Below are 24,576 nucleotides of genomic sequence, written 5' to 3' on the forward strand. Positions count from 1 at the left end.
GTCAGTTTTTTTAATTTTTAATTTACTTTAATGACTTTATAAGAAATTAATTTAATTAATTTCTCCTTATTCCTCCACTTAGGGAAAAGGCTAAGTCTTTATGAAAGGCTTGGAAAATGGGGACATTACATACTTAAGGGTTTCAAATTTCAATTCCTCAAGCCAAGATGCAACAGCAATAAACATAAATCTTCATCACATAATGATCTCAAAATGAGCCCTGAGGGTGTTTTATAACAACTTCTAAAAAGATGAATCAATCTCCAGCCTTGATATTCCACCTCTTAATCCAAGGCTCCAAAATAAAATCCTAAAATGTGCACCAATAAGAACTCTTGAAGCTGGGTGCCCACCTTGGTTTTTGTCACATGTTTTAATTCACTTAAATACATAAAAGAAAGGACAACGTAAGTCCCTTGGCTAGGCATCACTTAAAATTGCCTAAAAAGATGTCCCCAACTTAAAATAACTTAAATTCATTAAAAAATAACTTAAGTTCACTTAAGTTGTATCAAAAGATGTGCACTCAACTTAAAATTAGAAATTAGAACAAGCCAAGGACTCCATATTTTACCCAATGATGCTCTACGTCCTCTTCCTCTTGGGTAGTCCAAGGAAAGGACAACCAAACTGTTGTTAAGCATCTTGATTTCAGTTGGGGACTTTACAATCCTACCTACCCAAAGAATGCTTGCCCTCATGCATTTGAAGACTAGGATGCTTAAGAATCTCCTCTCCTTCCCATGTTGCATCCTCTATGGGCAAGTTTTTCTGTTTGATAATATATTCGGAACTTACCTTATTCCTCAATTTTCTCCCTTGTAAAATTGTTTCTGGAATAAGTATCAATTTACCCTCTTCATCCATGAGAGGTAATTTCATAGAAGGTGTGAGTGCCTTTTTGAGGCATCACACATGGAATACATTATGAATCTTGCTGGTAGATAGCAGCTCCAACTCGTAAGCCACTTTACTAATTCGCTTAGTCACCTGGAAAGGTCCATAAAATATGGTTTTAAGCTTTTCTGCCCCACTTATCTTCAACAAAGATTGTCTATAAGGTTGAAGACACACACATACCAAGCCTCCCACCTCAAAAGACCTCTCAACACTATGGTGATCAACATATTTTTTCTGCTGTTCTTGTGCAATCTGAATGTTCTCCTTGAGTGCTTTGAGAATATCTTGATTATCTTTAGCCCACTCAAGAGCATTCCGGGCTCTAGAATCTGAAAAGATCAAATCTACAAATGTAGAAGCTTGATACCCATATAGAGCTTTAAAAGGAGTCATGCCAATGCTCATGTGATATGTAGTATTGTAACAAAATTCTGCCAAATGTAACCATCTTGCCCATGCTTTTTGCTGATGGGCCGAAACATAATTCCTCAAATAGCCTTCAAGCCTCTTATTCACAATTTCAGTTTGACCATCTGTTTGAGGATGATAACTAGTGCTATTATCAAGTTCTGTTCCAGCCAACTTCATCAATTCTTGCCAAAAAGTATGATGAATATGCGATCCCTATCACTTTGTAATATCCCCCTTAATTTTTTTTGATTTTTAACACAACAAGATTCACTCGTTAAGGTTAGAATAATCAAACTTGTGCAGAAAGGAAATGCTGAAAGTAACCCTTTCACTTTCTGATCACCGAGAGCCCAGTATGGGAGGGTGAGAGCAAACGGTGTCAAGGGGATCATTAGCTCAAATAACTGCTGGAAATGAAATCTCAAATCCAATACTGGGCGGCAAGCCAACCCCTTCCGCTTATCCAACGGGTGTAAGAACTTCTACAACAGTGTGGTGGTGCAACCAACCAATTAGAAGATTACAAATTGTAAGAACAACAATCACTCGACCGCTTATGCAGCGGGAGGACTAGAAATGAAATAGCAATCAACTCCACCGATTATTCAGCGGGAGGACTAAAAATGAGATTAAAAATCAACTACTACTTATGCAGCGGGAGGATAGAGTTACAATAGATAAGAAGGTGGCAAGCCAGCCTCTTCCACTTATGCAGTGGGTCAAAGAACAACAATCCAAGCCAAACTCTTCCACTTATGCAGTGGGCTGAAGAACAACAATCCAAGTATATAGCTGTTAGTACTACTAATCAGCTTTACAATGCAAACATGGATTACAAAATTACTAGAATCATTGTTCAAACTAGGTGGCAAGACCGGCCTCTTCCACCTATGCAGTGGGGCTAGGAGAGATCAAGAAATTGCTGTTAGTACTACTACCGGCATTACAATATGAATCATAGAAGATAAGAATGAAGAACCAACAACAACAAACAATTACCAAGATCACTTTCTCTCCACACAAAAGAACCCACACACCCAATAACCAACTCCACACAAGGAGACACTACAAAACGAAAAATCTCTAAATCTGATATACTCCCAACACACTGAAAACACACAAACCAGCAAGCTAAGAACTCACTAATTTACTCATATCTCTTTCCACACTTGTCAGAATCACCTCCAAACAGATGCAAATGAGAGATACAATGATAGAGATAAGGATGGAAATGAAAGACATCAACTAACAATTCCCAAACTCCTGACACGCAACCCAAAGCACTCCCAGCATAAAGCGTTTACAGCAGAAAACTTCGACTTGCATAATAAAATTCAATACTCCAAGAAAACCAACGAAAACTTACAAGATGAATCGCTTATGACATAGGAAATGAATGAGAAAATGCCTAGAACAAACAAACACTCGAGCAGGAAGATATGACTGAAAATCACCTACAACCACTCCAAAAATCAGCAAACTGGAAACACACCCAACACACCAAAAACTGAAAATCTCCCAATCATTTCGATCAACACAATCTATCTCTCTGGATGAAAGATAGTCACAAATAATCAGCTAGGCACTGTCTTTCAAGTACAAAACTGATGGTTGCTAGGAAACTCTCAACTTCGAAGCCCAACTCTGGAACCAATTTGGCAGCACTTTGTTACAAATATTTATGGATACCCAAAAACAAGAGCCCGACACTCTTATTTATTCAAATTCACATTCCCTCCAAATGAATGCCAAACCCAAATGCACATTCACTTCACATTATTTTGAAATTACATTTCATTTCTCCTTTCTCCAAGTCGACCTTCTCATAGAAGCAAATATACTTTATAAAAATGACAATAAAATCATAATGTGGCATCCAAAGTAGATAAGTGAAATATATTATAAAATTAACTCATTTCTCCATAAGGCGTCCATCTTGCCTTATTAATATTTCACTTTATAAAGTATTTTTCCTCAACAATAAATCGCCCAAGGAATAGTAATATTTTATTTGGCAACAAATACATTATTCCCTCAAGTGGACGCCAACTTTAGCCAATGCTAAAATAATACTAAGTATAAACCTTTTTTAATGAGAATTTCCTCCGAAGGCCTCCAACCATAAGTTATAAAATAAAATTGCATTTTGGCATCCCATTATGAAGGTAAAATATTTCGCCAAGTAGACTTAGGATAAAAATATTATTTTCTCCTTTTTTCCTAAGTCGTCCATCCATAAAATAATCAAATATTAAAACCTTATGTCTAAGGTATTAGTATATTAAAAATACCTTCTCCACAAATACTGATTATTGCCAAATTGAGCCAATTGAAGTGCTGGAAATCACCAAAATTGAACTGAGTTGGAGCTCTGAACAAAATTGCTAAAAATAGTCATCTGAGTCAACACAAGATCTTGCCAAAATAATACTGCCAGAAATAGCCACTGAGCTGAGCTATAGAGCCCCTGCTAAAAATAGCTTTGCCAAAAATAGTACTTACTATAAATAGCATACTGCTAAAAATAGTAAGTGTTTCCAAAGTGTTTTTAACCACATTTTGAGGAGTTGCCAAATTTACTAAAAATAGTAAGTCCCGAAAAGGTCCTTAGATTGGTTTGCATGTTATACCATCACAGAGCTCACAAAAAACCCCAAAAAACCCAGAAAACTCAACTGCTTCTGCCTCCACTTACTAAAAAAAGTAAGTCAAACAAACTCCATAACTTGCTATGCATGTACCCTCATTGCGAAACTTTCTGAAAACCCAGAAGGAATCCAAAACCCAAATTGACAAATTCCAACATGCAAGCCTTCGAAAATGCAGAAACATCCTCCCAGAGGTAGGAAACTCTAATTTCTGCTTCCGACTAGCCTATGGGTCTCCGGAATAGGCTAATGGTCCTCAAAACAAACTAGAGCGGAAAAGGGGACATTACACACTTACAATCCTCTTTGGCACTCCATGAAGTCTGAAAACTTGCTCAAAATATAGTCCAGCAACTTGTGGTGCTTTGAATTCGAAAGGCATAGGCATAAAATGAGCATACTTTGTAAGTCTATCCAATACAACAAAAATTCAATCCTTACCATTCACCTTAGGCAGCTTGGTAATAAAATCCATTGATATTTGCTCCCATTTCTGATTCGGAATTGGAAATGGTTGTAGCAGCCCTGTTGGAAAAGAAGTTTCAGCCTTGTTTCTTTGGCATTCGAGACATTCTCTCACATGTTTAAGAACATTATCTTTCATTCCCTTCCATAAGAGTCTTTCATGAATGCATCTGTATGTTTTTAAATAACCAGGGTGACTAGCCAGCTGATTGTTATGAACAACAACAAGAATTTTATATTTAAATTCACTTCCAGGTACTAGATAGATTCGATCCTTGTAATAGATGATGTCTTGCAACACCTTATACCTTTCATCACCTATTTTACCATCTAAAATGTCAAGTGTGCTGATTTTTGGCATATTCTGTTAATATGTGGTCCTTCCATGTGGCAGAAATTTCTGAAAGTGAACAAAATATAGGATTTCTTGACTAGGCATCAACAACATTATTTTTCCCTTTATCAAATTCAATATCAAAATCATACCCTTGCAACTTACTTACCTAACGCTGTTGTCTTTTGTTCAATCCTTTTGTTCTATGAAATAGTTGAGGCTGTTATGATCAGTCCTCACTGTGAATCTGCTGCCCACAAGATATTGGCGAATCTTCTCAAGTGTGTGCATGATCGCCAACATCTCCTTATCATATGTAGAAAACCTCATTTCCACTTCGTTCAACTTTTGGCTTTCATAAGCAATGGGTTGCTTGTCTTGCATCAGAATAACCCCAATGCCAATTTCAGATGCATCACATTCAAGCACAAAAGGTTTTAAGAAATCTGGCAAAGCCAAAATGGGGCAAGTACTCATAACCTTCTTGAGATGATCCATGATCTCTTCAGGCTCAACCGTCCAAACAAAAGCATCCTTCTTAGTCAAATTTGTCAAAGGAGCGATTAACAAAGAGAACCCCTTCACAAACTGTCTATAGTATGTGCATAAGCCAATGAAGACCCTCAATTGTGACACATTCTTCGGTGGTGGCCTATCAAGTATAGGCTGAATTTTCTCCCTATATGCCTTAACTCCAGCATGTACAATAGCTTGGTCATACCAAATTCACACTGAGGCTTTTGCAAAAAAGGGAATTAGCTGCCAAAATGCATAGTTACTCATCAAGATGCCAAAGATGCTCCTCCCATGTTTTGCTATAAACTAGAATGTCATCAAAGAAGACCAACACAAACTTCCGCAAGTGCTTGTTGAACACATGGTTCATACAAGATTGGAAAGTAGCTGGAGCATTTGATAATCCAAAGGGTATTACTAAATACTTAAAATGTCCATAGTGGCATCTAAATGCTGTTTTGTGCACCAGCTGCTCCCAAACTCGGATTTGATGGTATCCTGATCGAAGGTCAAGTTTGGAAAAGTAGACCGCTCCATGTAGCTCATCCAACAACTCATCGATGCGCGGAATTGGGTACTTATTCTTAATGGTCTTCTTATTAAGTGCACGACAGTCTATGCACATCCTCATAGTACCATCCTTCTTCACCAATACAAGAAAAGAAGCGAAAGGACTAGAACTGGGCCGTATATGTCTTGCATTTAACAACTCTCGAATAGTCCTCTTAATCTGGTCCTTCAACAACTTGGGGTGAGGGTAAGGATCCATGACAATTGGCTTGCTATCCATAAGCTCAATGACATGTTCAAAACCAAGGTCTGGAGGTAACCCATGTGGTAAATCAGAAAACACTAAGCTATGCTTGTCCAATAAGCCCTGTATGTCAACATGATATCCTTGTCCTCTATCTGTGGGCTTATTAGTAATGAGATGCTACATTGCCCACTTAGTCTCCGAATGACGAAAAATTCTCTCCATCCTTTTAGCTGAAACAACTCTTGGTGCATTTGAAGATTAGCCCCTCAATACCAATTTTTTTACCATTTGCTGTAAAACTCAATTGCATAGTCTTGAAGTCTGTCAAATATGGACTTATAGTATGCAACCATTGAACACCCAACACAACATTAGTTTCCTCAATGTCAATCACATAAAAGTCTTTAGTAAGGTTGTAATTACCTAATGCCATGCTCAATTGTGGAACAAGATTTGCACAACACAATGTGCCATTCGTTGTCCTCACAAGGAAACCTTCATGTTCCTCCACTTTCAGACCCCTCTTTTTCACATAGGACATATAAATGAAATTGTGGGTAGCCCCATTGTTAATTAACACAACAACTTGTTGTCCCTGCACAACACCCTTAACTCTGAAAGCACTATAATGAGTAGTGGTAGAGAGAGTTGCAATTGTACCCTCCATTTTTGCCAAATTATCTTGATGCTCATCTATGCTTGAATCTCCATCCATTTTCTCTTGCTGTGCATACTAAAACGGTGTCTCTTCCAACTCATCATCACTAGATTCTTCAAAAACCTCAATCCAATGGGCTTTGCTCCCACTATTACACCTATGTCTAGGTGTCCAAGGCTCATGACAATCAAAACAAAGCCTCTTCCGTCTCAACTCATCCCTTGTATCACGAGCTGTCGCACCAGTTGGTTTAGATATCTCTCTTACTGGTTTGGTATATTCAGGTTTCTTGTCCTTTTTCTGTGGCCAATTCTGTGGTGAGGGTCTTTGTGGAAACTTGCTAGGAAATCTAGCTCGTGGTGCGGATAACTCCATATTCCTTGCACACATAATAGTATCCTGCAAGGACGGTGGGTGAAAAGGTTTGACCCAACCTTTAAGAGGCTCAGCTAAACCCTCCATGAACCAAGAAATCAATCTTCTTTCAGATACATCAGTAACCATAATTGATAATCACTGAAATTCTGAAATATATGCATAAAGTGTGCCAACCTTTTTCAACTCAGCCAACTCTCTAGAATGTGCCTCCGAATCCTTTCAGTCAAATCTCTCCATCAATGTAGTGCAAAACTGGTCATAAGAGACTATGGCACCATGTCCATGTGTTACTAAACCATGATACCACCATTCATGTGCAACTCCTTCAAGGTGGAGTGTAGCAAATTTTATGGCGTCACTCTCCTTAATTTGGTTCAAGGCAAAGTAGGTGTCCAATTTCTGAATCTAGGCTCTAGCTATACATCTAGTTGATCCATCAAAACTAGGTAGAGATAAATTTCCCAATTTTTTCTGCAGCCCATAATTTTGTTTTCCTTGATTGTTTTGATTTTGTCTAGGTCTTGTGCGTTTGGTGACTTCCAAGTAGTCCCTGAAAGAGATGGCTGACTAGAAATCTGGTCGCAAGACTTGATATTTAGCTAGTATATTAGCATCCTCATTTTCCTCCATAGGTTCCTCTTGTGCGGGTTCATCTTCTTGTATAAAAGCAGGCATAAATGGTCTGGACTGTGAGGATCTACCTATAGAATGCGCCTTACTGTTTGTAGTTTTGCTGCCTTCGCCTTCTTTTGTATGCACCAATGTCCTACCATTCGTTGTGTTATGAGCCAACTGACTTAAATAGAGGTTGTTATCATTCTGCAGTCTTATCATGTCTGCAAATATCCGTTTTGCTTCTTCTTCACTTGATGATGGTGGCTGATCTGAATCTGCCATTATTCCTTTGAATTTCTCCAGGCTGTGACCACCTTTTCGACACATGCAATAAAATCTAGCAGGTTGCCAAGTCTTGCAGCTTTGATAACATTGTAATATCCCCAAATAGGATACTAAAAACTATACAATAATTTCTGCAAACTAGGGCGCACAAATCTGATACAAAAAAAAACAAAACTTTTACATCTAGGGCATAAATCTGGTAATTTATTTGCATATAAACATTTTCATTACAATCCAAAATTCTGATCAGATTTCAATTTAGAATTATAACTGAAGGATAGCAAATATTGATTATTATTAAACTCAGGAAAATAACAATTCAAACCCTTATGATTGCCCAAAAAATTCCAAATCTAAATTTCAGACCTATCCATCAAATAAATGTACAAATCTCATACCAAATTAGTCTAGATTTGGGTCAGAATATTTTCTAACCCTAGCCGTCCTTCCAAAGTGATGCTGGGCTCCCAAATTGATCAACTCTAACCCTGAAATTGATGCCCTTTAATAGCTGTCTGTAGAAAACCCAGAAATGAATGATTTGCAGCAGTAAATGTTCCTAGATCTGAGTCTCCAGCACTGATATTATCCTCAATCTGGCCTCTGAACCTGATGAATTCTTGCAACCTAGAATAAACAATGCGCTAGGGTTTCACAAACCGGAGTTCTTCCACCGAAACACGCTCTTCCGACTAGGGAGAGCCTGTATGTCTCATCAAAATCAGGGATACTTAAGGGTTTCAATTTCTCAAGCCAAGATGCAGCAGCAATAAACAGAAATCTTCATCACATAATGATCTCAAAATGAGCCCTTAGGGTGTTTTATAACAACTTCTAAAATGATGAATTGATTTCCAGGCTTGATAGTCCACCTCTTAATCCAAGGCTGCAAAATAAAAACCTAAAATGTGCACCAATAAGAACTCTTGAAGCTGGGCGCCCACCTTGGTTTTTGTCATATGCTTTAATTAAGTTACTTAAGTACATAAAAGAGGGGACAACTGAAGTCTCTTGGTTAGGCATCACTTAAAATTGCCTAAAAAGATGTGCCCAACTTAAAATAAGTTAAATTCACTGAAAAATAACTTAAGCTCACTTAAGTTGCATCAAAAGACGTGCAATCAACTTAAAATTAGAAATTAGAACAAGCCAAGGACTCCATATTTTCCCCAATGATGCTCTACGTCCTCTTCCTCTTTGGTAATCCAAGGGAAGGACAGCCAAACTGTACTTAAGCATCTTGATTTGAGTTGGGAACATTATAGAGACAACCTTCCAAAGGTTACATCTTTTTAAAGTAATCATTATTTTCTCAAGACAGATTGCATCTCTAACAAATTCCATAACATCATTGCACCTTTTGAAGTAATAATCATATTGCACCTTTCAGAGAACAAACCGTTTTTGTGCTTTAACATAACCACTGTCTTATCATACATATGTTAGCCATATATTATGTTTATTAATATAAACATCTAGTCGGCTGGTTAATGTTGCTTAATTTAACCATATGTCATTTCTTAATGTCTATTAATATATTGATCACGTTTCTTGCTGCTTAGTCGGTCATCATGCTAAAACAAACTGCCACTCTTAAATCAACCATACTTGTATGAGTTTATTTCTTGATAAGTCGCTGTCTTTGTATAATGTTGCTAAGGCATAGGCTATAGTTCTGATCATGGAGATATTAATCTACTTGCCCAACATCGGTTGTTTTGCTTTCTCAATGGCTATCTTCTTAATTGGTTCATACATTGCATTGTATTTATGAAGTTGCAGCATATTTGTTTGCTTTTCTGTGTAGTCGATCTCTTGCTATAGTCGGCCCTATCCATCAGACTGTACATAAAATTACTTCATTCTCTCTTCTACAACAATCTCCTGCAATATAGAACAAAGTAACTAGAATATAGAACTTTGCCTTCATATAGGATGTTGCCTTTGTAATCTTTATTGTCTTTGATTGTTGTCTTCACAATGAAAACCCCATACTTGATCATTACTTATTTCTTAAGACTATTATAGTCATCACTTCTCCTTAATGAGTATATCTATTTGTTGTCTATGTCCTTTGGCCTTTGTCCTTTATTGTCAATATGCTTTCCATACATTTATTTATGAGGATGTCTTTGTCAACAATCTCATCCATATTCCTTTGATACAGATGACAACTTCCACATATATACTATTGACATCAATGACAATATGTCTTCATCAATAACAACATTCTAACAATCTCTTTTTATTTGTAAGGATAATGAATATCTTCTTGACATCAATGATGAATTTTCCAGTGTTCCACGACCGTTGGGGACGGGGAGACGGGGGGACGTGGGGACGGGCTTCGGGGATGGGGGGACAAAGGGAAAAAGTTTTGGGGACGGGTTTCGGGGACGGGGGGACTTGGGCCTGGGAGGGGGAAATGCGTTTCCGTGGAACACTGGAATTTTCCAACATTCTTATCAGAAGGACATTCAATGCCTAAAGTTTTGTCTGTGATATGAAGTTGAACTTCAAGAATACCATTATTCACTGTGATACCTATGAATCTAAAATTATTGTTATACCATTGTATCTTATTTATAGATAATCATAAAATAATACCAGACTTACCTGCCAAATAGAAATACATGTAAATCTCATTTCCTTTAAATTTTTTATTTATATGCTCTCGAAAGTATGCTGGAACATCCATGATTCCAAAGGGCATAATTGACAATCCATAGTGTTTGAAAGGACAACTAAATGTTTTTGACTAGTCTCCGTCTTATGTCGATATTTGATAAAATTAATGTTTACAATTAAACTATGAGAAATACTTTGAATTAACAATATTTGGCAATGAATGTTTTGATCTATAAGTGGACAGGGAAAAAGGTTCAGTGATAAAATTTAATGGTTGGTAGTTTATCGCCATCATGTTCTTATCCTGTGTTTCATTTGAATGCTTGTTCACCATAAATGGATAGCAGCAGAATGAAGACTTGGAAGGCTTATTAATTTTGTATTTTACAAGTCTAAATAGCTTTCTCCATGCTTGAATAAGGTATTGTAAAGAGAGGTAGTTTTGGCCAACATTTATTTGTTTAGTTTCTTTGAATTTGATCTACATTGTAGGAATTGATTTATTTTAGAACTTTAATATGTTCAATAGGATGTATTTTTTGTCAATATCCAAATACCAAACTTGAATTGGAATGCTACCCCCCAACACATAATGTAGGCATAAGAATTTGAGGATGCTATCTTTAATATTTTCTGAACTTTTTTTTTTTTTTTTTTTCAAATCTTAATACATTGTGAGAACAGTTACTAATTATTTTCAGGCTTAGCTTGAATATTATTCTTTTCATTTTCCTAAAGCTAATGAAGGCTTGCTTCAAGCCCTTCTAGCTTGTCATTAATGTTCTGCATTTAAGTATGAATCTGTTGTAGATTGTTTCACAAAGAATGTAGATTACGTGGAGATTGTTCTGTACATGTCCTAGTTTTTGAGTAATCTTTTCTAATTAGCTGTACAAGATTGTTATTATAAGAAAAAAATTGTAAACTCCTATGTAAAATGTTGTTAGTTCTATGTATTGATGGTCTAATATACAGTTCATCTTTGCACAATTGAATATAATTTTCTTGAAAGTGACTTGAGAACCATGTTAGATAATTCTTGTGTTTGTAATCTTAAAGCCAATTCCCTTTCTTCCACCTTGGACGGTTTGAAAGCGTGTTGGAAATAAGTAATTGGACCATCAATTGTTTTATGGCTAGCTTTTAGGGGTGGCCATCTACCTCCTTTATACAAGGAAATATCATTTTCTTTTTAAAACTCCAGAGAGTTATTGTAGGTAAGGGCATTTGCGGATTTCTAAATGGTAATGCTTTTTCATTCTCTTCACTCTCCTTTTTCCTTTTCTTAGCATGGTTTGGTCCTTTGTTAGTTGGATCTTCAATTTCCACATACAATTGGCCTTTGCATATAGAATTTTAATTGGAAGCATAGTCAAGTCTCCTAAAAGATCTTGAAATTTGAAATGGAGACTAGAGATTTGAATAGTTATGTGACATGCTTCTAGATAAAATATGGATTCAAGAATATGCGAACTTTTCTATAGGCGTTTATCGTAGTTTTATCCTATGAGCAATATGATTCATCCAATCTATTCTCCACTTGTGGAATTTCTATAGTATTAATACTATTCTTTTGAAATTGAATTTCTCCATTTAATCTTTTAGCATAAGGAAGGGTTTTCAAGATTTTTGGATGGTTGTGAAATGATATTACATTATGTATTAATTACAAAGGAGATGAAGGCTCATTATATAGAGAATACAAGAGGATCTTTCCATATCGGAAACAATCGAGAATAGAAACACAAAAGACAGAAAGGAAACTTTCTAAAAATAACTAAAGACTAAAGACATAAACAAAAGTTTATAAATACTAACTAAATGACTAAGATGACCATTAGAGCAATATTACAATATTAGTTTAATACCTTCCCTTAATGGTCATCCTACTAAGTACCCTATAGAAGACTTGACAAAATCTGCAAGTGATTTGGTCACAAATGCATAGATTGTTGCCCCCTTATCCTCATAACGCTATGCAACATGAGCCTACTGCTGAGACCCTCCTTGGTTCTGCAGAACTTCAAGATATGACCAATTTTGCCATAATCTTGTGAACCTTCCAATATGATGCTGGATAACGAAGCCAACCCTCCCTTTATTCTGAGACATTGATATTAGCTTCTCAAAAAACTTCGATTTTTGTTGATAAAAAATAGATAAAAATCGAAACCACGATTTTGTGGAAAAATTGTAAAACCCTCGGTGCAATGTTGATATCACACACCTTCGTTTTTATGGAAAATGTTTAAAACCCAAAAAACAACACCGTGCATGATTTTTTGTGGAAAATAATTAAAAAAAACCTCTAGAAACCACGATTTTTGTTCAAAAAAATGCCCAAAATAGAAAATCTTTGCGTGTTGAAACCCTAGCCGTGGAAAAACTCACCATGATTTATCTGGAAAAAGAAATCAGAAAACCCTCCAGTAGACAAAGAACCCATTATTTTTGTGTGAAAAAATTGTGCATAAAACGAAAACCCTTGACCATGATTTTGCTGGAAAAAATCATGCAAAACCCTCCTTGATTGTTATGGAAAAAATCATGCAAAACCCTTCCATGAAACACCTTAAAAAATCTTCAATAAAACCCTTCTGAAATTTCTCACCAAAAATTCAGGAAAAAATCATGATTTTATTTAAAAAATCGTCAAACCTTCTAAAAAAACTTTTAGGTAAAATCGTAAAAAAATTTCTGGAAATAAATTCCAGGTACATACCCACGAATTATTTTTTATGAAAATTCGTCAAAAAACTTATCCTGCTCTGATAACTTTAAATGATAATTAGTTATTTTAATTACAAAGGAGACAAAGGCTCATTATATAGAGAATACAAGAGGATCTTTCCATAATGGAAAAAATCGAGAATAGAAACACGAAACACAGAAAGGAAACTTCCTAAAACTAACTAAAGACGAAAGACATAAACATTAGCTTCTAAATACTAACTAAATGACTAAGATGACCATTAGAGCAATATTACAATATTACTATAATAGGTTGGTATTAGTCATACTATACAACACTTGGGTTTGAATAGTAGCATATTTTAAAGGACCAAACAGAGTTTGATAAAAATAGAGGAAAAGTTAATTGAATAGTCAAGTGACTCATTCTTGACTTCTTGACAACCCTTATCTCAAGCACACACAATTACATTAGGGTAATAAACATAATAGGACATGTTTTCATTCATTCTATACAGAAAACATATTTCACAAACATGTTCAAATTTGACATGTCGTCTATGGCAGATTGACAAATAAGGTATATGCCTTATATTCTTAGGAACACAATATACCAAGTAGATGACAAGGGCTCCAAAATGAACAAAATTTATATCCTTATAGCTACTGATGTAATCTATTTTAAACTTAAATAAAACTGATGATAATTTTGTCTGAAATACCTTCTCTGGACTATATTCTAAATTAAGTTCAATAACCTGAGTTTTAAGGTTAACAAAATGTTTATTTGTAAACTTATATACAATTTTCTTCAAGAGATTAGCTTTTAAGAACTTTTTTTTTATAAGCATCTTTTGCTTTAAGAGTAGAAGGTTTGTTAATTAACTTAAGTAACTTTAATGTCTGGAACTTCTTCACCAGTAATTTCATTTCCGTTTGTTTCAACAAAAGGGACCTCATAACATCCTTTCAAGAGAAGTTTGATTTATCATCTCAACACCACTTTGAGTTGAAGATGCTCTTTGGAATTCTGCCTTGTCAGACTGTAAGTTCGAGTTTGAGACCTAAAAGGGATGGCTTAAGAGGATTAAGGGACACATCGATAAAAATCTCACATAACAGTAACAAGAATAGGATAAATGGCTTAGTGAACTAGATCTTGTATGAAACACAAGATTTAACTTTCCCACTTTGACAAAATACTTGAAAGTTGGCTCTAATAGTATACTTTGTGTAGGGGTCATGTGGCTAGACTACAATTGGCAAAACAGTATCAGACGTTGGTGGCTTAATGATTACGACTTCTCACTATCACTAAAACAAAACTTATAGGACTTTCTTTACAATATGAAAAGTAATTTAATACTTTAAATCGCTCACAATGCACAAGTAGAGCATATGATTACTCTACAGACTAAATCTTAAATGTTTTTATAATTCTCGATGTCTAAATAAGTCCGAGCGTAATTTATAGCAAAAAATCTATCTAATAAGCTGAGAAAATGACATCTAACTTGTATCACTAGGTAAGTTGTTGAGTCAAACCGAAGAGTATTGAACCAAATAGACAACGTCGTTAGTCTTTTTGCATTATTCCGAAGCATCTTCTTTATTTAAGTGATATGGAATCGTTGTGGTTAGATGATGATGGTTCATGCCTTTCATAATCCTATTTTCATATACAAAAATATTAAAAAGTATCATCACATTTCTAATTACCAATTGCACGTTCCTTCCCAACTTTTATCTTTTAAACTCTTATATTATTTTTTCACAATCACAACTATGGTAATATTGCATCTAAAAACTGCTGGAAAAAATGGAACAAAAGCCAAGTATAGACATGAGTTGGAGAAACCTTTGAATTGAATAAAAGAAATAGACCATTAATATTAGATGTAACAATTAAAGGAAAAGTCAATAAATAAGACAGTTTAAAACACATGAAATCCCAATAATAAAGTAATCATTATAGAAGCTATAACAGATACAATGCTTGCATTAGGATTGAAAAAAGTTGGGATTGCAAGAGGGAGCTAGGATTGAGGAGGGTTTTGTGGGTTTCCGTAAGAAGAGCAAAAATATATTTTGATAGAATTGTCGGAAATAGAGAAATGTTTAGTAGTTCCAATATGCCATTTCTTCAAGGAATAGGTTACAAAAAAAGACTTTGCCGCAATGGGTTGGAGACTTATTTTCTTTTACATGAGAATTAAATTTGGATAGTACTCCAAGAGGAAACTTGAATACCTTAGTAGTGGGAAACCTTGGGCACAACAATATTGGAGAGAGTTGATTCAGTTGGGACATGGAGTGATGAGCAATAACACTGGGGAACTTTGGTGATATGGTTTGGTGGACGTAGTGTGTGCTGTAATCAATAATCTCAAAATTAGTGAGAAAAATCCATATTTAAAAATTCATGGTGTACACTCTCCAAGCAATCAGAATGACTTAATGTTCAAAACACTTATCATTTTGCTTTTTTTTTTGACTTATTTGTGTTGATTGGAAATATCTATATCATATGGTTTTTACTTTTTTGACTTTTATGAGTGATGATTTTAGGCATTGGGCCACTGGTCAATTATATTTTTGCATGTAATCATTGTTTTGAAATCTTAAATATAATATAAACATTTGGTTTTCACTGTAAATGCAATGCAACATCAAATTTTTAAGTATTTCAAAGTTTCATGTGTTATTCCTTGTATATTCTTTTATAGCTATTTTTTTAAAGTACTATATATATTTGTTCTGGTGTTCCCTTGCCTCTCTCAAATCTAGGCCCTGGTTCCCTGTCCCTGAAACATGTCCCCCGTCCCCTCATCCCCCTGTCTTGAGACCTTGTGGAACATTGCTAAGTGGTGTCATGTTCAATTGTTCAATATTCACATGATCATAAATTCTAAACATCATAATTCTAGTAGCTGGAAAAGCAGCAAAACATAGTGGTTGTATATTCTTTCATAGCTATTTTTTTCAAGTACTATATATATTTGTTCTGCTGTTCCCTTGCCGTTCCCAAATCTAGGCCCTGATCCCTTGTCCCTGAAATGTGTCCCCCATCTCCTCATCCCCTTGTCTTGAGACCTCGTGGAATATTGCTAAGTGGTGTCATGTACAATTGTTCAATATTCATTTGATCATAAATTATAAACATCATGATTATAGTAGCTAGAAAAGCAGCAAGATTCAAAACACATCATAGTGGCTGCCAGCTGCTAAATTTGCTGATGCCTATTTTGTTGCTTCTCCTCATATGAAGAAAGGAGAGCCATAACCTTTAGTATAACATCAGGCTCTACTTGATGACAATGTGGAACATCTCTTTTGGGGATTTTTGCAAAATTACATCCGAAGCAATTAATGCCCCTGGTATTGTTTTGAAAATAATGACACTACTTGTTCTCTTTCCAGTTTCACCGCCTTGGGTTTCATGCTTCAAAAGAACTTATTGGTCCATAGATGGCATATCTCAAATAAAATTTTAATTTGAAACCCTTGCATAATTAATAAAATTAAATATTATAAATGCAAACCGTAGCAGTTTGCTAGCTGTTAAATAATAGGCAAAAATTAAGAAAAAAGAATAATAAATTCATAGAATGAGAAGGAAAACAAAACAAAAAAATCTGAAAATAATAAACACATCAAGGTTATTGTTATTAGAGTTTTTTATTATTATTTAATGGTCATATAATGTATTTTAGTAGTTTTTAGTTAGATTAGATAGTTTCTAATTCTGTTTAGTTTATTATTGTTTCTTTTAGAAACATCGTCCTGTAAGTTGCTATATATGTACCTTCATTATCATTATACTATAATCCAATTATCATTTTATGGTATCAGAGTGGGATTTAAAAAAAAACATTCATGGGTTCTTTCAAACTTTTGAAAAGAATTTTTTCGTCTGATTTTTCCAAAAAGAAAATCATTTTTTTTTCAAGGTTTCCGAATCAAAAGAATTGAAATGTGATTTTTTACTGAATCTTGAGGGCTTGTTCGTGAGAATCACGGGCCATATTTCGTGATTCTTCATCAGCCATGAGATTTTCAGGCTTTTTTCGTGACGTTTTTTTTGCATGAACTCCCCACATTTTTTGATTGTCTGAGTCGTGTTGGATTCACCTCTCCTTGTTTTTTTGCAAATTGTGGGCGATTGTTTTTGTAGACAAGAAGAAGAAAAAGAGTCCTTTTTTCCGCATGATTTCGGTTCGTGTTTTGCGTGCGTTCTTTCTTTCTGTGACTTGTTTCTTCTCTCACGACAACTCTTTGTAACTCCTGCACGATGTATTTTTGGTGGTTTTTGAAGATCTCATGGTTGTTTTACGGGTTTCTTCTTGAAAATCCATGTTTCTTTGTGATCGTTGGGATTCTTTTTCTTACGATTTAAACAAAAATCGTTGGTTCTCACACCTGACCTAGGGTTTTTTGCTTTCATGGCTCTATTCTTTGGGCACATTTTGGATAGCAACACCTAAGTTTTTAAAATCGTAGGTGATTTTTTCTGTTGCCTAGGGTTTGACGACCTAGGGTCTTTATACCTTGGATTTTGTACCAGCTTTTTGATTAAAACGTCTCTGTCGCTTTCATTAGAGCCTTGAAATTTGTGCCAGTAGTGTGATGTTTTTAAAAAAAAAAACTATCAGCCTTTCATTGATTTTTACCTCAGATTTTGTACCAATTTTTTTGATTATTTTGACTTGTTCAACAATTTTTTTAGTGCCTTGCAATTTGTGCGCACAAACTTTGTCAGTTTCTGACCTGTTTTTAAAAACGTTTGCAACCACGTGTGTTTTGTGCTTTGGGAAGCATGCAAAATGGCGTCTTTAACAAACATAATGTTGAGAGCAGTTAGAAATTCAATAGTCGAAATTACAATGCTTGGAAACAGGGCATGCTCACCATCTTCGAATATCTATGTCTTGATCAAATCATTCTGGGAACTCAGTGTTGATCCACAATGGCGGGAAAAGACTAGGACAAGTATGATGAGCGAAATCGTGAAGCGGTGATTGTCATCAAATTATTAGTCACCAATGATCGGCTGCTTCAAGTGTCATTTGGCAAGTTAGCTTTAGAGATCTAGACTCATCTGAAGGATCTCCTTGAGATGTTCAACAAAAGCCGAGCGTTCTTTTTGAAGAATATGTTGTTTTGCATCACGATGGTTGAGAAAATGTCTCTGCAGGAGCATCTAATGAAGATAAAAGATATTCGTGACTAGCTAGAGGCTATTGGTCACAAGATGGAAGAAGAGGACATTGTAGTAATTATGCTGAAGAGTCTACAACAGTCCTACGAGCATTTTATCGAGACACTTAATATCACTTCTACTAGTGTTGATCTGAAGTTTCTTGAGCTTTGCAACAAACATCTACAACAGGATTGATGGAAATAGTAGTTTGGAAGCAATACTGGCACATCCTCCACTGAACAGGCATTCACTGCCAAAGCCTCGGACAAGGGCAAAGGCAAGTCCTTCTAGTAGAAAGGACAAGGCAAACCTCAGGACAATCCCAAGAAAAATATTTAGTTGAACTATTGTCACAAGTATGGTCATATGAAGAAAGATTGCAAGAAACGATTGGTGTTTGAGCAATCGAAGCAGGGATGGTCTTAGCAAAAGGCCCATGTTGCAGAGCATATTGAGCAAAAGTGTCTGCCTTTTATTGCCAAAAGACTAGTAGACCATGTTAAATCATCTGCTTGGTACATTGACTTTGGAGCTTCTCAACATTTCACTCATTGACAGGGCTGGTTCATAGAATACACGCCATTCAGAGATTTTGTGATCTTTAGAGGAGGAGAAGAGTATACTATTGTCGGCAATGGCACTGTTTAGATTACATTTGGGGGGAGAAATTTGATATTTCTCAATGTATACTATGTTCCCGACATGGAACTAAACCTTCTCTCTATCAGTCAGGTAATGTTCCATTCTCCGAAGTTGGATGTCGTCTTTAGTGTACACAAGTGCAACATTGTTGACAAAGACACCCACACCATAGTTGTTGTTGGACTTGAGGATCATGGTCTTTACAGACTTGTTGACACTAGTGATTCTTAGGGGCATGCTATGGTAGCAAAGAGTTCATCCATCAACACACTTTGGCATCAATGGTATGGGCACCTGAATGTTCACTATCTCTCTTTGTTGGCTCAGGAGGGTCTGGTTGTTGGGTTACCTGAAATTCAATCACAGAGTCATGGTGTTTGTGGAGCTTGCCATGCTGGTAAGTAGCATCAGACTCCCTTCTTAGATGGTGACGCTTGGAGAGCCTCAAAGGTTTTACAACTGGTACATGCAAATGTCCGTGAGTTGATGGACACTGCATCAGTCATTGGCGCTAGGTATTTTTTGTTATTTGTCAATGACTTTAGTAGAAAAATGTGGGTATCTTTTCTTAATAACAAGTTAGATGTGTTTCTTGAATTTAGAAGGTTAAGGCCTTAGTTGAAAAAGAGTCCGGATGTCCCATCGAAACTCTTAGGTCAGATAATGGGGGGAGGGGATTTTGTTCTACTGATTTCTCCAACTTTTGTGCACACTACGACATTAAGCACTAGCTTACCACACCCTACACTCCTTAGCAGAACGGTGTTGTTGAGCGAAGAAACCGCAAATCATAGAAATGGCCCGTTCTATGTTGGAGCATAGAAATGTTCCAAAGAAATTTTGGGCTGAAGCAATTTACACTGAAGTTTACCTTATGAATTGGTCTCCCACATAGGTTGTTAATAAGATGACCCCAAAGGAAGCTTGGTTTGGAAGGAAGCCCAAAATCAGCCACTTGAAATTTTTTTGAAGTCTGGATTCTAGATAAAAATAGATCAAAACTGGTTTCCAAAAGCCAGAAATTGATATTCACGGGTTACAGTGACAACCATAAGGCTTATCAGCTAATTGTCTCATATTCAGTTGAGATGTTGTATTTGATGAAGGAGGAGGACCTTTTTTGCCCACTTCTCCTGTTTTGAGTCCTGAAGCCAACCTTTGATGGCTAAAGTTCTGGGTGTTCGACTTCCCGTACCTCCACCTAAAAGGAGGGATTCTGATGATTCTAAACCAGAGAATGTTGAATCTCTTAGGCAATATCTTTTTCCACCAAATTTTCTCTAAGGAAAATTTGGATCAACATCTTGATGAGTTTCTTCTAGACGCTCCCACTCATCCTCATCCTCATCCTCCGGTGTTACATATAGGTGCTTCTCCTTGTCGATCTAAATGGTGGGAAAAAACCATTGGTGCTGTTTGTAATGATGAACTTGGTGAGGGGAGATCATCTAGAGGCAAGAGTAAAAAAGCCACAGTAAATTTTTCTCTCATGGCAAGTCTTCAGAGTATTTATGAGCCTCAAATGTATTCCAAAGCAAAAGGAATACTTGAATGGGAAAAGGCAATGGAAGTTGAGTATCATAGTCTTCAGAAAAACAACACTTGGGTCGTTTTTGATTTTCTTCTTGGGAAGAAACCCATTGGCTACAAATGGGTGTATAAAGTCAAGTATAAGGCTGATGGAATTCTTGATAAGTATGAGGCTCAGTTAGTAGCCAAAGGGTTCTCACAGAAACATGGCATCGACTATGAGGATACATTTGCTCCCACAACCAAAATGAGCACCGTTTGGCTTGTCCTCGCTATTTTAGGTTAGTTTGGATGGAAAGTCCATTAAATGGTCGTCAAGGGTGCATTTCTCAGTGTTGAATTGGAGGAAGAAGTCTATATGACGCAACCTCTAGGTTTTAAGGTTGCCGGTAAAGAACACCAAGTATGTAGATTGGTGAAAGCACTCTATGGCCTCAAACAAGCTCCTCGAGCATGGTACATAAAAATTGATAAGTACTTAGTTGACCAAGGCTTTTAGAGGAGTCCTTCCGATCCCAATCTGTATGTCAAGAATACTGGTGATGATGTCCTTCTTGTCATCTATGTTGATGACCTGATCCTAACTGGTAGTGCAACACATTTGATCGACCATATCAAACAGAATTTGTGTCAGTCCTTTGACATGTTAGACTTGGGACTTTTGCATTGTTGTCTCAGTGTAGAGGTTTGGCAGATATATGGCAACATTTTTATTTCTCAGTCCAAGTATGCCAAGAGTCTGTTGGATAAGTTTCAGATGCACGATTGCAAACCTACTTCTACATCTATGGAGAAAGGGCTGAAACTATCAGTCAAATCAGATTCACCTGTGGTGAATGAATTGGTTTTCAGGCAACCAGTTGGTAGTCTCATCTACCTAATCGCTAATAGACCTGATCTTAGTTATGCTGTGCCTGTGAGTTACATATCTCGCTTCATGCTAGCCCCTAAGGCAGAATATTGGGTTCCAGCGAAGTATGTACTGAGATAAGTGAAGGGTACACCTGACTTTGGCATCCTGTATAGCAGAAGCAAAGATCCTCAGCTGATTGGTTTTATAGACTCTGATTGCACAGGTTTTGTTGATGAAAAGCTGTCTACTTCTGAGTATGTCTTCAATCTGGGCACGAGTGTAGTCACATGGACCAGTAAGAAACAACAGCCTGTAGCTCTTTCCTTGATCAAAGTTGAATATCGGGGATCTGTAAAAGCAGTATGTGAGGCAATTTGGCTTCGAAGGATGCTTTCTGACATACAAATGTCTCAAGCAGGTCCTTCTCCCTTGTTCTGTGACAATCAAGGGGTGCTGAAACTTGCCAAGAATCTAGTCTTCCATGAGTGCACCAAACATGTTTAGCTTCACTGTCATTTTATCTGACAACTTGTAGAAGATGGATCAGTTAAGCTGCAATATGTTCCAATTGAGGACCAAACTACGAACATCCTCACCAAGTTTCTGGGCTTGGACAAGTTTGTAAAATTTAGGGGGCAACTTGGTGTAGTTGAGAGAATGACCATTAAGGGAGGGTGTTAGAGTTATTTATTATTATTTAATGGTCATATAATGTATTTAATAGTTTATAGTTAGATTAGATAGTTTCTAATTCTGTTTAGTTTACGATTGTTTCTTTTAGAAACCTCGTCCTATAATTGGCTATATATGTAACTTTGTTATCATTAATATATCGTCCAATTACCATTTCAACTGTTTGGTTGCTATATTATATACCTTGCAGATGCAGCCAAAAAATTCAGTCATCAAGTCAGTCCAAGATCACACAAATGCTTAGTAACATAAATGGAAGCATTATGAATTGGTTCTGTACAAACTCTATAAATTTTGCTTAGCTTTTTTAGAAAAGTGTGTTTCTGATTGTAAGAAGTTAAAGGTGCTGCTTAAACAAGCATAAACTTTTGAATTAAGCCTGAAAATTCTTTTTTTTTTGTTTTGACGGGCCTTACAAGTTATGAGCTCTGTTTTGCAAATGGTGGTTGGTAATGATACTTCAGGTTTTTGGAGTGTCCTTATTTCATGAAAGGATTTTGGTTTTCAGTTATCATCTTCTCTATAATTTGTATTTTAATCTTGCATGCTTTTTTGTAATGGCTGATCTGTAGTGTCAATCATGTTATTAAACAATCAGTATCCTATAACAACAGGGTAGCTTATGTTTGTTCTTGTTGCCAGAAACTCTTGGAACTGTTGATTACGTGGATAAAGGAACAGATGATGTTGTTTTCCGGACTTGCAATCAAGAAAAGCATCGTGTAATCTTTCAGATTGGGACTGCGAATGCTGTACGTGCTCTAAATGCAGCTCAGCTTCTGTGAGTTATTGTATAGCAAGCTCAGGAAGTAGATTGGATTGTTTAGATAGCAGATAAATACACATTTAATATATTTAACCACCATATAATAGGGAAATACAGCTAATATTTTCTTATGTCTCTGATGTGTCACCAAGTCTGTATGTTGAAGTGTATTTCATTGAGCTCAATGCAATGATCAAAGAAGCAAAATATAGAATTATTAGAAAACATTATTTATAATCTAGATGGGCTGGCAATTCTGAATCCTGATGCATTTGGTTTGTAACGTGGAAAGGTAATTCCATATTAACTCAGAGAGTAATAAATGGAGATAAATCTGTACGCCTGTTGTAGCACATAGGTTTTAAGATATAAACATAGTAAAATTCAGCTGATGAAATGCTAGAATATTGGTCTTATTTTGAGATGATGATGGCCAGATAGGCAGCAATGAGTTGTATGGTCTATCTTATACCATATGGTTTGTTGTTTTAATCTTGTAGGTGCATTTATAACGTTGGATGAGAAAAAATATACGAATAGTGAATAGAAGGTGCCACAAAAGGAGTGTTATGTATCACAAAGGAAATTTTAGGTTAGAATGCACAAAAAGAATAAATACACTTTAAGCTATGTGGCATAAAGAGAATTTTGAATCTATAGGCATGTAGTCTTACTTGTTATTCCAAGAATTTTTCTTTTGTATCATAAATCTATTGCATATGAACAGTGTTTTTATGAGGATTTCAAATAGAAGCTCTATACACTTTGTGTATTTGCACATGCTGTTGCTTTGTGTGTTTTTCATGATTTCAAGATACAAGACGTGGACTAAATCACTCTAGAACTGACTTCTGTAAGTGAATTTACCATGTTACATAAGTCTTACAAGACAATATTTACATGCTTCATAAGGCCAGATGTTGCCAACAGACTGAGTTTAGGATAAGTTTAGAACACTTTTTAACTTATGGATTGAGGATTCAGAACAAACTGAATTTTGTAGGGTGAGCAGTTGTCCAAAGATAATGTTGTCACCAGCACACCCAAATTGTTGGTAAGTGTGCATTCATCATGTAATTGGAGCAACAATAATTTGTTTAAGCTTCCTTGATGTTAAGTCCCACATTCTTGTTATCTGTGCTTTTAATGTTTTTTCAGAATATTAAAATCTTTGCTTTGTCAAAATTCAATTTTTGTCTTTGAAGGTTTTTTACAATTGATTTGGCCTGAGATCAAATGGCTTGAAAGTTCATTTATTTCGAAGAGTCAAGACAGACCCCATCTTTGTTCCTTTCATATTAATTGTGAAACTCCAAGGCCTGGAACTAATGGTATACGAGCTCACATGGCAACTTCTCAGAGTAAATAAAATTTATTTATAGACTGACAACTGGAATGGACAGCCTCTTTAAACTTTTGTGGTTTCCTTGAAATTTAATCACCCGACAAGGCTGATTCGTGAACTTGACAAATGAAGGCATTTTATCTGGCTAACAAAGACATTTTAATACAAGCTGTCACCACTAACAGGGGGGGCAGTGTTGCATATCTGTAGGCTGATTTAATAACACAAACATTAGAAACAGTTATGGACTCATATAACGTG

General features: G+C 36.0%; 1 protein-coding gene across 1 annotated transcript in view; it reads left to right on the forward strand.

Moving 5' to 3' along the window:
• The window catches only part of LOC131044234 (uncharacterized), a 216,852-nt gene that overhangs the window by 39,573 nt on the left and 152,703 nt on the right, over positions 1-24,576 (forward strand). Inside the window, exon 3 of the mRNA XM_057977517.2 lies at positions 22,847-22,985. Within this exon, the coding sequence (XP_057833500.1) occupies positions 22,847-22,985 (139 nt within the window). The remainder of the gene's footprint in view (positions 1-22,846; positions 22,986-24,576) is intronic.

The sequence above is a fragment of the Cryptomeria japonica genome, chromosome 6, assembly GCF_030272615.1.
Source record: "Cryptomeria japonica chromosome 6, Sugi_1.0, whole genome shotgun sequence".
NCBI classification, from domain to species: Eukaryota; Viridiplantae; Streptophyta; class Pinopsida; order Cupressales; family Cupressaceae; genus Cryptomeria; species Cryptomeria japonica.